The 16678-nt window shown below is 45.1% G+C and overlaps 1 protein-coding gene across 1 annotated transcript in view; it reads left to right on the top strand.

The window, feature by feature from the left end:
* ARK2C (arkadia (RNF111) C-terminal like ring finger ubiquitin ligase 2C) overlaps window positions 1-16678 on the top strand; it is a 187925-nt gene that overhangs the window by 125442 nt on the left and 45805 nt on the right. The window contains exons 2-3 of the mRNA XM_070736424.1: window positions 10741-11032; window positions 14772-14897. Coding sequence (XP_070592525.1) covers window positions 10741-11032; window positions 14772-14897 — 418 coding nt within the window. The remainder of the gene's footprint in view (window positions 1-10740; window positions 11033-14771; window positions 14898-16678) is intronic.

Genomic DNA, 16678 nt, shown 5'->3' with positions numbered 1-16678 from the left:
GAATGGAATGGGACAGGATGAAACAGAATACAGCGGTACCTCTACTTACGAACTTAATTCGTTCTGTGACCAGTTTCTTAAGTAGAAAAGTTTGTAAGAAGAAGCAATTTTTCCCATAGGAATCAATGTAAAAGCAAATAATGTGTGCGATTGGGGAAACCACAGGGAGGGTAGAGGCCCTGTTTCCTCCCAGGAGATTCCTAGAGAGGCCCCACGGAGGCTTCTCCCCACCTTTTCCGGCCCTGTTTCCTCCCTGGAGATTCCTAGAGATGCCCCACAGAGGCTTCTCCCCACCTTTTCTGGCCCTGTTTTCTCCCAGGAGATTCCTAGAGATGTCCCACGGAGACTTCTCCCCACCTTTTCTGGCCCTGTTTCCTCCCAGGAGATTCCTAGAGAGGCCCCACAGAGGCTTCTCCCTGCCTTTTCCGGCTCTGTTTCCTCCCAGGAGATTCTTAGAGATGTCCCACGCAGACTTCTCCCCACCATTTCCGGCTCTGTTTCCTCCCAGGAGATTCCTAGAGATGTCCCATGGAGACTTCTCCCCATCTTTTCCGGCTCTGTTTCCTCCCAGGAGATTCCTAGAGAGGCCCCACGGAGGCTTCTCCCTACCTTTTCCGGTTACAGTTTCAGAAACTCGGGTTTGTAAGTAGAAAATGGTTCTTGAGAAGAGGCAAAAAAATCTTCAAACACCCGGTTCTTATCTAGAAAAGTTTGTAAGTAGAGGCGTTCTTAGGTAGAGGTGCCTCTGTATATGGAATGGAATATAACAGAACAGAACAAAATATATGGAATGGAGGTACCACTGTAGTTCTCGATCTTGACTGAGCCCCAAATTTTTGGGTGGGAACCGGCAAGCATCTCCCATGCCGGCCATTTTGTGAGAGCACCCACAACTTTATTTCAACATTGCAAAAAATGGGCCCGTTTTTTGTAAAAAAAATGGGTTGGCAGAGGGGTTGGTAGACCTGCAAAGAGCTCTTGGGGGCTAGGAGAAGGCAAAAACACCCCCATTTTTGTGAAAAATGGCCAGCTTTTTGCCCATTTTATATTTTGCAACAACGGGAATGCTTTTGCCTTCCCCCAGCCCCCAGAGGCACACTGCAGGTCTCCAAAACCAGGGGTAGGCTAAGTTGGCTCTTCTATTACATGTGGACTTCACCTCCCAGAATTCCTGAGCTAGCATGATTGCTCAGGAATTCTGGGAGTTGAAGTCCACAAGTCATAGAAGAGCCCACTTTGCCTACCCCTGTCCCAAACCATCTGCGCTCCCCATTTTTTGCAGAAAACGGGCCCATTTTTTTGCAAATGTTTCACCTAGCAAACACACAAGCACACACACATTCCTGCTCTATCTAACTCCACATGGTTTTTTTTTGCAAAAACAGGGCATGGGGGTGGGGTTTCGGTAGGCCAAAAATGCCTGGTTTTGGTGTATAAGATACACCATCATTTCCACCCTCTATATTATTTTCTGCTACATTTGGTATGTTTTTGTCTCTTGTGGTTGTTGTTACTGTTATTTTATTTTATAGAGGCACACTTATTTCAAAATGTGAGCATGTATTGGCCCTGAGCCCAGTAGACCTATCTATCTATCTACCTACAAGGTTAATATCATAAATTACTAATCCAGGACTTGGTTAATGACCTATTGCCTGGCATTCATGGAGGAATTCTTCTCAGTTTACACAAACCTTGTAAAATTGCCAAAGATTAAGACAAGACAGATAATTGGATTGTTTGTACATCCACTGCATTGTAAATCCTTCTTCCTGTCTGGGTTCTCCTGGTTCAGGATAGCAACCAGGGCTCTCTTGAACCATCAACAACTGGTAGATTCCGATCATTCACCATAGAGCTGGAAGGGATGTTGGAGGTCCTCTAGTCCAGTGGTCCCCAACGTTTTTTCCACCAGGGACCAGTTTCAGCAAGACAATTTTTCTATGGCCCAGTGGGGGCGGAAAGGGGCGTGGTTGGGGGCGGGATTAAGCATGGGGGTGCTGGTCCTCCCCGCCCCTCTTTCCCGCCATCGTCCTGTGGCCGGCAGAACCTGCCTCCCAAGCCCTCTTGCCCAGCGGGAGCTAAGCGCTGGAGAGCGGGGGTCAGGCTGGCCCTCCTGCCTCCCCCCAGCCAAAAACGCAAAAGTGCCCCGTGGCAGAAGCCAAAAGAGGCTTGAGCCTCTCGGTCCTTCCCGCCCCTCTGTCCCGTCCATCGTCCTGTGGCCGGCAGAACCTGCCTCCCGAGGCCTCTTGCCCGGCGGGAGGCGAAGCACTGGAGGGAGGGGGTGGCGGCATGAGGGCCGGCAGCTGCTGACTCCACGGACCGGTGCAACATGCCCCGCGGCCCGGTACTGGTCCGTGGCCCGGTGGTTGGGGACCCCTGCTCTAGTCCAACCCCCTGCTCAAACAGGAGACTCTATACCCGTGACGGCAAACCTATGCATGCCACAGGTACCATGCGGAGCCATCTCAGAGGGACCATGAGGCCACTGAAGCTGACTGTAGATCTGCAGGTCAGCAGTTCAAATCTCATCACCGGCTCAAGGTTGACTCAGCCTTCCATCCTTCTGAGGTGGGTAAAATGAGGACCCGGATTGTGGGGGCAATATGCTGGCTCTGTTAAAAAGTGCTATTGCTAACGTGTTGTAAGCCGCCCTGAGTCTAAGGAAAAGGGTGGCATAAAAATAAAATAAATAAATAAATGAATGAATGAATGAATGAATGAATGAATAAATGTTTCATAGGGTGACCAATTTTTTTTACAATGAAAAGGAGGAAAAAGAAAAAAGTACAACGTAAATAAATGAAACATTGATGTTACTGTGAATAAATAAAATTAATAATTAAAGCTAAAACATTAATAACAAAAGCAATAAAACTTTACTAAATCTATACAGTGGTACCTCTACTTACGAACTTAATTCGTTCTGTGACCAGGTTCTTAGGTAGAAATGTTTGTAAGAAGAAGCAATTTTTCCCATAGGAATCAATGTAAAAGCAAATAATGCGTGGGTTGGGGAAACCACAGGGAGGGTGGAGGCCCTGTTTCCTCCCAAGAGATTCCTATAGAGGCCCCATGGAGGCTTCTTGCTGCCTTTTCTGGCCTTCTTTCCTCCCAAAAGATTCCTAGAGAGGCCCCATGGAGGCTTCTCCCCACCTTTTCCGGTCCTGTTTCCTCCCAGGAGATTCCTTAGAGGCTCCACACAGGCTTCTCCCTGCCTTTTCCGGTTACAGTTTCAGAGACTCCGGTTTGTAAGTAGAAAAGGGTTCTTGAAAAGAGGCAAAAAAATCTTGAACACCCGGTTCTTATATAGAAAAGTTCGTAAATAGAGGTGTTCTTTGGTAGAGGTACCAATGTATTTAAATTATTCTACACTTGTTTTGAAAACAGGGTTGTATAAAATTGAATTAATGATTTAATAAAATGTGAGTTGTACTTACCTGAGTATAATATTCACTGAAAAAGAGATAATTTCATATTTCCGTTAGAAGTAAACACAAAGTATAATATAGAGGCAATGGTGGGAGACATGTGAGACATGCGAAGTTCTCTTGTGTCCTGTGCATGCGTTTCATAATCACGTCTGTTATGTCTCCGTGGCAGATCCGATTGGTTAAAACCTTCCCTGCAGCCATTGGCTGTTGTTAGGAAGCCCTGTTTGGGCGGGCATAATACCGTTACATGATTGGTGGTTCTGTCAGCAAAGTTCCTGTATAAATAGCTGTCAAGTTAGTTGCGGCTGAGTTCTGCCGACCGATTTCAATAAACCTGTTCTCACAGTTACCTGTTTCCGGAGGGGTTTTTCTTCCGGCATATTAACGTCTTTCCGAATTGTACCCTCACATCATGCGTAACAGTTTGGTGCGGCATCTCTGAATACAGAGATTAACAGATTAGTTTGAAAATATCCAAAAGGAGGACAGGTAGTAGGACACTTTTTGAGGAAGAACAGAACCTACAAAAGAAGGAGTGTCCTCCCTAAAGAGGAACATTCATTACCTTATGTTTCAGCTCCAGCATGTGCTGGCCTTGGAAAAGGCCATTTCGTCCACTGGATGCTTCAAGGAAGCTTCCCTGAAGCCCCGAAGGCACAAAAAAAATCCCCCAAGGGACAAACTGGAAGTTCGGAAAAACACAATTCCGGTTTGCCGTTGTGCTAGGTTTTTTTGCACTCTGGAGGGTTCAGCGAAGCTTTCTGAAGCCCAGGAGTGCAAAAAACAGCACAATGGGTGTTCTGTCGGGCTCTCTGGTAGACTCCTCCCAAAAATTCACAGGTACAAATTTCAGACACGCACACGTTTGAAAATTCAAAACAATGTTCTTTATAATGAAAATTCACTTAACCTAAGCCCTCTTTTGGTATAGCAAAGAGCACTCGTCTCCAAACAAACTGGTAATTGGTACAAGTCCCTTATCAGTTCTGTGATACTTAGCTTGCAGCTGTGAAGTAATTCACAGTCCTTCTTCTTTCACAAAGTGAAACACACTTTGCTCTGGTTTAGTTTCCAAGCGGGGGAAAATCAGCACACAAAAGGTCAAAGTCAGTAAAACAGTCACGAAACACAACGATCAGATAATCCTCCACACTGGCCAAACCCACAGGCTGCTATTTATAGCAGCCTCAGTAATCACCACAGCCCCACCCAACCACAGGTGGCCTCATTTTTTTTGATAATAATCTCTCAGTTGTTGTTGCTTTTGCATCGCTCTCCGCATGCGTGGCTGTGGAGCTAGATAATTGATCTCCTTCTGAGCTGTCTGCCACACTCTCCTCCTCCCTGTCACTCATGTCTTCTTGGTCAGAGGAGCCTTCATCAGCAGATTCCACCGGGGGCAAAACAGGCCTGCAGCATGTGGATGTCTCCCCCACATCCACAGTCCTTGGGGCAGGAGCTGGGCCAGAGCTAACCACAACAATGGGCAAACTGGAAGTGCGTTTTCCAAACTTCTGATTTGACGGTTATGCTGTTTTTTTGCACTCCGGAGCTTTAGGAAGCTTCCTTGAACCCTCCAGAGTGCAAAAAACAGCACAATGGCAAACCGGAAGTGCGTTTTCTCAAACTTCCTGTTTGCCAGTTTGAGCATTTTTTTCACCTGAAAGGCCTGCGCGCATGTGCGGGGGCAGCATGTGTGTGTGCGCGCATGTGAGGGGGGAGGGAGGGGGTGTGGGCATGTGCATGCATGCTAGCGCGCACACATACACACCTTTTGGCACATGGACCAAAAAAGGTTCGCCATCACTGCCCCGTACAATTTCAGAGAGGTGGTCATCCAGTCTTTTCTGGACAGATTAATGATTGATTGATTGGTTGGTTGGTTGGTTGAATTTCTATGCTGCCCCTCTCCAAGGACTCGAGGCGGCTCACAACATATAAAATACACAATATACTCGAATCCAATTAACTAATTTAAAATGTTTTAGAATCACTATTACTGATAAGCTGTCAATAGGATAGGAATGTTGTGATGCCATCAAAGATATTTTTAAGATCCTGAAGGTGCTTTTTTCAAAAGGCAACTGGACTTCCTTTGTTTTGCGCGAAGACCTTTCGCTTCTCATCCAATGACCTTCTTTGGTCAGAACCAAAGAAGCTTCTTGGATGAGAAGAGAAACGTCTTCATGCAAAACACAGGAAGTCCAGTTGCCTTTTGGGGAAAAAAAAGCCTTCTTAGGTCAACCATGAGATGGATGACTGAGAAGCTCCACATACTTTTTATTTATTTTTTAAAAAATTTCCATCTTAGAAACACATACATAAAAACACATGCAGGTATGTACATACCTGTATACCTTCATTGAGAACCATATGTTTGTAGAATATCTTACATAAAAATAATAAAATGTCCTAAATCACATTTCAGATTTCAAGTTATTCAGTCTGTTTAAATGGGAGCAAAGATATAACTTCAGTAACTAATTTTTATTTAATAAATGACTAACTAAGCAATTTTTCTCACTTCTTTCCAATTCTAATTGTCATGTTTTTATTTTTTTATTATTTTTATTTATTGGATTTTTATGCCGCCCCTCTCCGCAGACTCGGGGCGGCTAACAACAATGATAAAAAACAACATGTAACAATCCAATTTAATAAAACAACTAAAAACCCTTATTATAAAAACCAAACGTACACACAAACATACCATACATAACTTGTAATGGCCTAGGGAAAGGAATATCCTAACTCCCCCATGCTTGGCGACAAAGGTGAGTAATTTGCAAAAGACAAGGAGGGTGGGGGCCTTTGTAATCTCTGGGGGGAGTTGATTACAGAGGGCCGGGGCCACCACAGAGAAGGCTCTTCCCCTGGGGCCCGCCAAATGACATTGTTTTGTCAACGGGACCTGATGAAGGCCAACTCTGTGGGACCTGATCGGCCGCTGGGATTCGTGCGGTAGAAGGTGGTTCCGGATGTATTCTGGCCCAATGCCATGTAGGATTCAGGGATTCGCGTAACAAGTGTAGCAAGAAAGATCATAAAATGTGATTGTCTTCTTTAGCAATTGAAATATTCAGTTGTGGTCACAAGTCAAGGATTAACTGAACTGAATTAGGAATTGGGGGGGTTGCATAGAGAACCCTCTTTTTTTGTAGACAAACAGACTGAGCCAAAAAAAGAGCGGATTGTTGTATTTATGTGATGTAATTCTTGGTTACTGAACTAATTGAAAGTGAGCACAGCAATGGGACCTTAAACTCACAATGTGGTAAGGGACAAAGCCACAACCAGTTTAACACTGAGTGTTGTGCTTTCTGCAAATCCGGTGGCTTAATGAAGGCTTAGTTAAGCCTACATTGGCAGTCTACCTTTCTTTTAGCTAACTAGAGTAAGAAAAAGGCATTTCCCATGGATCTCAGTGGAAGTGAGATTATGCATTTCCTTAAAATTAACAGTCCTGTGATTGGTGGGTGGGTAGTTCCCAAAACAATAAGCAACGGAGACAAATTTCTTGAGTGCCCAATCATGCTTGGCCAATAAAGAATCTTATTCTATTCTATTCTGTTCCGTTCTATTCTATCCACTCTTGTTCTACTCTACTCTACTCTACTCGACTTTATCCATTCCTCTCCTCTCCTCTTCTCTTGTCTCCTCTTTTCTTCTCTCCTCTCCTCTTTTCTTCTCTCCTCTTCTCTCCTCTTCTCTTTTCTCCTCTCCTCTTCTGTCCTCTCCTCTCCTCTCCTCTTTTCTTCTCTCCTCTTCTCTCCTCTTTTCTCCTCTCCTCTCCTCTTCTCTCCTCCTCTCTTCTCTTCTCTCCTCCTCTCTTCTCTTCTCTCCTCCTCTCTTCTCTTCTCTCCTCTCCTCTTTTCTCCTCTCCTCTCCTCTTTTCTCCTCTCCTCTTCTCTCCTCTCCTCTCCTCTTCTCTCCTCTCCTCTTCTCTCCTCTTTTCTTCTCTCCTCTTCTCTCCTCTCCTCTTTTCTTCTCTTCTCTCCTCTTCTCTTCTCTCCTCTTCTCTTTTTGTTAACAAGGTGTTAACAAGCAGAGTTCCGCTGATCTCAGAAACAACGCTCAGTTGCACTCACAAGATCCACTGAGTAGCTTGCAAACAGAGACCAATTAAAACTTGCTTTTGATTTAAAATTGGTTGAAAGAATAACTTAACAGTCAAGGCACCAAGTCTTTGTGCTAATTTTATTGTTATTTACGTCCCCTGCAAAACCTCTTTATCTCTCTTTCTCTCACGCATAGAACACACACAAACACACGCACATTCCTGCTCTAGCTCACTCACTCACATGCTCGCATTGTGATACAGGAGGCTGATAAACAGATATGCCTCCTCGGTGCTTCCCGGGGCTGGTGTGAGCGTGCGCACCCTCGCTGCTCACACATGTGCCCCTGCCACAAGATTTCTCTTCCGCGCATGCACCCAAAGTGAAATCTCACGTGATTTCAGTGATTTTTGCCGATATTTTTGTTTCCAATCATGCACCAAAGTGAAAAATTGGTGAAAATCGGTGAGTCGTGCAAGATTTCACTTCATGTTGGAGGTACGGAGTTGTGCACGCATCTCAATTTTTTCTAATGGATCTAATGGGGTGAGTGGGATACTTTGATATGGGCAACTATCGCACCTTTTTCCTCAGACTTTGTATTTGTATTTATATTTGTATTTATTAGATTTGTATGCCGCCCCTCTCCGAAGACTCGGGGCGGCTAACAACAATAAAAAAGACAATGTGAACAAATCTAATATTAAAAATAATCTAAAAAAACCCAATTTAAGAGACCAATCATACATACAAGCATACCATGTATAAATTCTATAAGCCTAGGGGGAAGGGAAAATTTCAATTCCCCCATGCCTGACGACAGAGGTGGGTTTTAAGGAGCTTGCGAAAGGCAAGGAGGGTGGGGGCAACTGTGATATCTAGGGGGAGTTGGTTCCAGAGGGTCGGGGCCGCCACAGAGAAGGCTCTTCACCTGGGTCCTGCCAAACGACATTGTTTAGTCGACGGGACCCGGAGAAGGCCAACTCTGTGGGACCTAACCGGTCGCTGGGATTCGTGCGGCAGAAGGCGGTCCCGGAGATATTCTGGTCCGACTTTGCTTTGCTTCTGATGCATTCACTTCTGATTTAGTAAAGTTCACTTTTAAACTTCAAATTGGACTCTGAGTTTTACTTTTCTTAAATACTTAGTGGGAGCCTCTTGCATCCTTAGCAACAGCCAGGGTTACTCCTGATTGGCCAGTTCCGGGAGCGGGAGATTCTGGAGACCGGATTGGCTGCTGCGCCTGACAGCTATTAATAAGAGCTGTCAGGCATGGCTGAGGCGTTTTTTATTCCAGTTCCTTCTTGCTGTTCAGTTCTAGTTCGTGCCTGTACTGTAGTTTCTTGTTAAGTCAATAAAGAGTTATTTCAGAGTTCCAGTTGTGATATATAACAGAGCCATCCTGACACGCTTCTCTCTCGACGTGTCCTCTCTCATGTGACCAATATTTCTGAGTGGGCCTCCATGGCCTTTGGTGGATACCTAACAGTAATGGGCGCGCAAATTTCTTACTGCCACACTGTGGGTGTGGCTAGATGGTCATGTGACTGGGTAGGAGTGGCTTGCTGGCCATGTGACCAGGTGGGAGTAGCTTGAACAATCATCATCATTCAAGTGAACTGTTAAGTCCTTGACTTACAACCTCATCAGTGTCACTCGCTGGGGTGACTGTTTGTTTGTTTGTTTGTTTGTTTATTTATTTATTTATTCATTCATTCATTCATTCATTCATTCATTTATTTATTTATTTATTTATTGATTTATTTATTGGATTTGTATGCCGCCCCTCTCCGTAGACTTGGGGCAGCTAACAATAGTAACAAAAAACAGCATGTAAATCCAATACTAAAACAACTAAAAACCCATATTGTAAAACCAAACATCCATACATGCAAGCATACCATACATGAATTGTAAAGGCCTAGGGGGAAAGAATATCTCAGTTCCCCCATGCCTGATGGCAGAGGTGGGTTTTAAGGAGCTTATGAAAGGCAAGGAGGGTGGGGGCAATTCTAATCTCCGGGGGGGAATGGTTCCAGAGAGCCGGGGCTGCCACAGAGAAGGCTTTTCCCCTGGGCCCCGCCAAACAACATTGTTTTGTTGACGGGACCCGGAGGAGGTCGCTGGGATTTGTGCAACAGAATTTGCTTTGCATTTCCTGTGCTCTCCTTCCTGGGTCACTCCCCCCGCCTCAGGCTAGGTAGCTAGGCGAACGGGTGCCAGTCAGCTGTTGAGAAAAGAGGTGGGAGGAAAAGGGCCCTCCACAACTCCTGCCGGTGCTGGTCTTCCTGCTGCTTTCCGAAGAGGAGGAGGAGGATGGGAGGAGGGATTTAAAAATATTGGAAAGCCAAGGGAGAGTTACAAGGTTATTATTGCCGTGCAGTGCCTTTTCATCTCAGCTGCAGGCAGAGTGAGGGCTTCACAAAGGGAAAGATCAAAAGCAACATGAGAAAATATTATTTCACTGAAAGAGTAGTAGATCCTTGGAACAAACTTCCAGCAGACGTGGTTGGTAAACAATGTTCTTTTTGATGAAAATTCACTTAAACCAAGCCCTCTTTCGGGATAGCAAAGAGCACTCGTCTGCAAACAAACTGGTAATTTGTAAAAGTCCCTTATCAGTTCTGTGATACTTAGCTTGCAGCTGTGAGGCAATTCACAGTCCTTCTTCTTTCACAAAGTGAAACACACTTTGCTCTGGTTTAGTTTCAAAGCGGGGAAAAATCAGCACACAAAAAGTCACAGTCAGTAAAGCAGTCACGAAACACAACGATCAGATAATCCTCCACAATGGCCAAACCCACAGGCTGCTATTTATAGCAACCTCACTAATTACCACAGCCCCTCCCAACCACAGGTGGCCTCATTTTCTTTGATAATAATCTCTCAGTTGTTGTTGCCTATGCATCTCTCTCCTCATGCGTGGTTGTATCATTAACTCTTGTTCCGAATCCAAGGAGGAGCTAGATAATTGATCTCCTTCTGAGCTGTCTGCCCCACTCTCCTCCTCCCTGTCACTCATGTCTTCTTGGTCAGAGGAGCCTTCATCAGCAGATTCCACCGGGGGCAAAACAGGTGTGCTGCATGTGGATGTCTCCCCCACATCCACAGTCCTTGGGCAGGAGCTGGGCCAGAGCTAACCACAACAGGCATGCAGCTTCATTTCTACTGGTGGAACTGCGCTCCACCCCGTCCTGCCTGCTGCCCACCCCTGATACCTGACCTTCCTTCCTTTGCTTTCTTTCCAGGTGCTCCTTTTCAAAGGTCTCAGCATCCTCATGCTACCTCCTGCCGGCACTTCCACCTCGCCCCCCAGCCTCAGATCTCAGCAGACTTCCCCCTGCCTCATGCCGTCCAGCCTCACCTCACAGCCGCTCACCAGCACAACAGCCCGCTTCATTCGTCGCTGCCAACTTTACCTACCCTGCCGTTCCAGGATGTGACGGGACCTCCGTTCCTACCTCAAGCCCTTCACCAGCAATATCTTCTCCAACAGCGACTCCTCGAGGCTCAACACCGCAGGTTCATATCCCACCCCAGGTGAGGCCACCTTGGGATCTTGGCTCAGGGGACAGTTGCCAGTATAGGTAGCCCTCGACTTACAAAAGTTTGCTTAGTGCAGGGGACGCCAAACTTCAACTCCCAGAGTTTCAGAAGATAAGGATTATGGGGTAGTGATTTCTGACAGTCTCCAAATGGGTGAACAGTACAGGCATGTCTACGGAGAGGGGCGACATACAAATCTAATAAATAAAATAAAATAAATAAAAGTGGCAGGGAAAGCAAGTAAAATGCTTGGCTGCATAGCTAGGGGTATAACAAGCAGGAAGAGGGAGATTTAAATATTTACTGACCCCTCGTATCCTGGGCATAAACTGTTTCAACTCCTACCTGCTACAGAGCACTGCACACCAAGACAACTAGACACACAGACAGTTTTATCCCAAAAGCCATCACTCTACTAAACAAATAATTCCCTCAACACTGTCAAACTTTCTACTAAATCTGCATTTCTATTTCTACTAGTTTTTCTCATTATTCCTATCATCCTTTTCCTCCCACTTAGGACTGTATGACTGTATGCCTGTAACTTGTTGCTTGTATCCTAAGATTTTTATTAATATTGATTGTTTCTTCATTGCTTATTTGACCCCTATGACAATCATTAAGTGTTGTACCACATGATTCTTGACAAATGTATCTTTTTCTTTTATGTATGCTGAGAGCATCTGCACCAAGACAAATTCCTTGTGTGTCCAATCACACTTGGCCCATAAAATTCTATTCTGTTCTGTTCTGTTCTATTCTATTCTATTCTATTGTGATCCCGCTGAATAGAGCGCTGGTGAGACCACATTTGGAATACTGTGTCCAGTTCTGGAGACCTCACCTACAAAAAGATATTGACAAAATTGAAGGGACAAAATTGACAAAAAAGACGGGCTACAGGAATGGTGGAAGGTCTTAAGCATAAAACGTATCAGGAAAGACTTCATGAACTCAATCTGTATAGTCTGGGGGACAGAAGGAAAAGGGGGGACATGATCGAAACATTTAAATATGTTAAAGGGTTAAATAAGGTCCAGGAAGGAAGTGTTTTTAATAGGAAAGTGAACACAAGAACAAGAGGCCATAATCTGAGGTGAGTTGGGGGAAAGATCAGAAGCAGCGTGAGAAAATATTATTTTATTGAAAGAGTAATAGATGCTTGGAACAAACTTCCAGCAGACCTGGTTGGTACATCCACAGTAACTGAATTTAAACATGCCTGGGATAAACATATATCCATCCTAAGATAAAATGCAGGAATTGGCATAAGGGCAGACTAGATGGACCATGAGGTCTTTTTCTGCCGTCAATCCTCTATGTTTCTATGAATTCTGAATTGTAGCCAAAAGTCAAGGATTTCCTGTACCTCCTGGAAGAGATAGGAGAGTATAAGACACACCTTTCCTCCCCTAAAAGAGGGTGGAGATGTCAGTGTGTCTTATACACTGAATGCAGCCTTTTTTCTTTTTTCTTTTGCTGTCCCAAAGCCTCGTCCCTGCATCCCATTTTGGGATAGAGTGTCTGGAAAGCCTACCGAGAACTCCTGGGTGGTGGAGGATGACAAAAATGCCCCAGTTTTTGTGAAAAACAGGCCATTTCTTGCCACTTTTTTCACAAAAATGGGGTGGGCAAAGGGTCTGGGGAGCCTGAAGAGAGCTCCTGAGGACTAGGGGAAGGCAAAAATGTCTCCATTTTTGTGAAAAACTGGGTGCAAAATGGCCAAATTTTTACAAGAATGAGAGCATTTTTCCCATCCCCATTTTTGTGAAAAAATGGGCAAAACATTATTATTTTTCTCATTTCCTTTCATCCCATTCATTTTAAATTAAGCAATTAAATCTCTATCTATATTCTTTTTCCAACCATTCATAAAATTTCACCTATACTTTGTAAAACTCTGAGTCCTCCTTTTCTTTGATTTTCATCGTTAGTCTATTCGTTTCTGTACAATCCATTATCTTCTTAAGTACAGTGGTACATCGTTATATGAACCCCTCGTGATACGAACTCCTCATGATACGAACCCGGGGTTCGGAAATTTTTTGCCTCTTCTTACTAACTTTTTTTGCCTTACGAACCCACCGCAGATCGCAAAATGGCGCTCTGCTGGGCGCCGGCGCCCGGCTGTCACCTTTTGAAACAGCCGGGGGGCCTTCTCGGCGTTCTCCCGAACCCGAACCCTAACCTTTGCCGAACTTTTTGGGTTCGGGTTTGGGAGACCGCCGAGAAGTGCTGCCACCCACCTATCACCTTTTGAAACTTCTGGGGGGCTTTTCAGCATTCTCCTGGAAGTTTGGCAAAAGTTTGGGTTCGGGTTCCAGAGGCCGCCGTGAAGCGCCCAGCTGTTTCAGAAGGTTACAGCTGGGTGGCGCCGCCCGGAGAAGTGCCGTTTTTATGATCGGCGGCGGCGTTTTCGGCCGTTCTGGAGGCTGAAACGGAGGTGGGGAATCCCAATAGGGAATTCCATGGGCGGAGCTTTGACATCACGAAGACGTCCTTCCTGGAGGCCACGTTTCGGCCATTTTGCTATTTTTTCCCCCTTGAACGCATTAATCGCATTAATCGCTTTCCTATGGGAAACATTGTTTCGTGTTACGAACTTTTTGCCTTACGAACCTCCTTCGGGAACCAATTAGGTTCGTAAGACGAGGTATTACTGTACTTCTCTCTCAGTCGCTCACTCCACTCCACACCACATCACACCACATCATAGCACACCATTCTATTTTTCCTTTCCTTTCCTTTCTTTTCCATTCCTTTAATAATAATAATAATAATAATAATAATAATAATAATAATAATAATAATAATTTATTAGATTTGTATGCCGCCCCTCCTCTCCAAAGACTCAGGGCGGCTCACAACAATAATAAAAACAATGTTATAGTGGAACAAATCTAATATTAAATGAGAAAAAAGACATATAAAACCCTATCATTTAAAACCAAACAACACATACATACCAAACATAAAATATAAAAGCCTGGGGAAGGTGTCTCAGTTCCCCCATGCCTGGCGATATAGGTGGGTCTTGAGTAATTTACAAAAGACAAGGAAGGTGGGGGCAGTTCTAATCTCTGGGGGGAGTTGATTCCAGAGGGCCGGGGCCGCCACAGAGAAGGCTCTTCCCCTGGGGCCCGCCAAACAACATTGTTTAGTCGACCGGACTTTCCATTCCATTCTTCCACTCCCTTCCCTTCCATTTTTCCATTCCATTCCGTTCCATTCTACCTTTCCTTTCCTCTCCTTTCCTCTCCTCTCCTCGCCTCTCCTCTCCTCGCCTCTCCTCTCCTTTCCTCCCCTCTCCTCTCATCGCCTCTCCTCTCCTCTCCTCTCCTCGCCTCTCCTCACCTCTCCTCACCTCTCCTTGCCTCTCCTCTCCTCTCCTCGCCCCGCCCTGCCCTACCCTGCCTTCCCCTCCCATCCTACTTGCAATATTAGCATAAGATGTCACTTGTGGAATGACATCCTGTTGCATTTGATATCCCCTACCCTTTTGACTCCCCTTGCAGAGACTCATGATGTGGAGGAGGGGAGAGGATGACGTCACATAGGCCAGAATGTCACCATACCTTCTATTATACCCCCATGGACAGACCAACAACATTGATTTCTCTCACCTCCATGCAATTTTCTCTACTCTGATCCAAACAGGATGTGGAATTTAGATCTGGTGAGAAGATGCGGTGAGCTAGCAGGGTCTACTCATCCTTCTCCCTCTCTCTTACAGGCGGACTCAGGAGCCCATGTCTGTCCAACCTCATCGGTTACATCCAAGCTTTGAATTTGGCCATCAGCTGCAGACTCCCCGCACCGTGACGCCCCAACCTAGATATTTAGCTGAAGGAACAGACTGGTAAGTCACTTCCTACGCACAAGGATTGAAAAATACCATAAGTAGCAATAGCACTTAGACTTATATACCTCTTCACAATGCTTTACAGTCCCCTCTAAGTGGTTTACATAGACAGCCTATTGCCCCCAACAATCTGGGTCATCATTTTAACCTTTTACCTTTGAAAAGTGTTGGAAACTTCAGATCGTGCATTATGCATCTGCGAGAGCAATCATGGGCTTTCCCAAATATGCCCATGTTACACCAACACTCCGCAGTCTGCATTGGTTGCCGATCAGTTTCCGGTCACAATTCAAAGTGTTGGTTATGACCTATAAAGCCCTTCATGGCACCGGACCAGATTATCTCAGGGACCGCCTTCTGCTGCACGAATCCCAGCGACCAGTTAGGTCCCACAGAGTTGGCCTCCTCCGGGTCCCGTCAATTAAACAATGCCGCTTGGCGGGACCAAGGGGAAGAGCCTTCTCTGTGGCGGCCCCGGTCCTCTGGAACCAACTCCCCCCAGAGATTAGAATTGCCCCCACCCTCCTTGCCTTTCGTAAGCTACTTAAAACCCACCTCTGCTGTCAGGCATGGGGGAACTGAGATATTCTTTCCCCCTAGGCATTTACAATTTTATGCATGGTATGTCTGTATGTATGATTGGTTTTTATAATAATGGGTTTTTAATCGTTTTTACTATTAGATTATTTTGTATACTGTTTTATTATTGTTGTTAGCCGCCCCGAGTCTCCGGAGAGGGGCGGCATACAAATCCAATAAATCAAATCAATAAATCAAACCACCTCGGAAGGATGGAAGGCTGACCTCAACCTTGAGCCAGACAGGATTGAACTCTAGACAGTGGCAGAGTTGGCCTGCAATACTGCAGGCCAACCACAAGGGAGGGAGGGAGAGAGGAAGGTAGGCAGAGCAATAGTACTTATATACCGCTTTACAGTGCTTTGCAGCCCTCTAAGCAATTTGCAGTCAGTCTCTTGACCCCAACAATCTGGGTCCTCATTTTACCAACCTTAGAAGGATGGAAGAATAAAATAGAATAGAATTATTTATTGGCCAAGTGTGATTGGACACACAGAGAATTTGTCTTTGGTGCAGATGCTCTCAGTGTGCATAAAAGAAAAAGATACATTTGTCAAGAATCATCAGATACAACACTTAATGATTGTCATAGGGTCAAATAAGCAATGAGGAAACAATCAATATTAATAAGAATCTGAAGGATGCAAGCAACAAGTTACAGTCATACAGTCATAAGTGGGAGGAAATGCCTGATAGGGATGATGAGAAAAAAGTAGTAGTAATCAGACTTAGTAAATAGTTTGATAGTGTTGAGGGAATTATTTGTTTAGCAGAGTGATGGCATTTGGGAAAAATCTGTTCTTGTGTCTAGCTCTCTTGGTGGGCAGTGCTCTGTAGCGACGTTTTGAGGGCAGGAGTTGAAACAGTTTGTGTCCAGTATGCGAGGGGTCAGTAAATATTTTCACTACCCTCTTTTTGACTCGTGCAGTATACAAGTCCTCAATGGAAGGCAGGTTGGCAGCCATTGTTTTTTCTGCAGTTCTGATTCTCCTCTGAAGTCTGTGTCTGTCTTGTTGGGTTGCAGCACCAAACCAGACAGTGATAGAGGTGCAGATGACAGTGATTCCTCTGTAGAACTGTATCAGCAGCTCCTTGGGCAGTTTGAGCTTCCTGAGTTGGCGCAGAAAGAACATTCTTTGTGGTGCCTTTTTGATGACATTTTTGATGTTAGGTGACCATTTTAGGTCTTGAGATATGAT

This window comes from Erythrolamprus reginae, chromosome 2, assembly GCF_031021105.1.
Source record: "Erythrolamprus reginae isolate rEryReg1 chromosome 2, rEryReg1.hap1, whole genome shotgun sequence".
Taxonomy (NCBI): Eukaryota; Metazoa; Chordata; class Lepidosauria; order Squamata; family Dipsadidae; genus Erythrolamprus; species Erythrolamprus reginae.
This window is presented reverse-complemented; position numbering and strand designations above follow the sequence as displayed.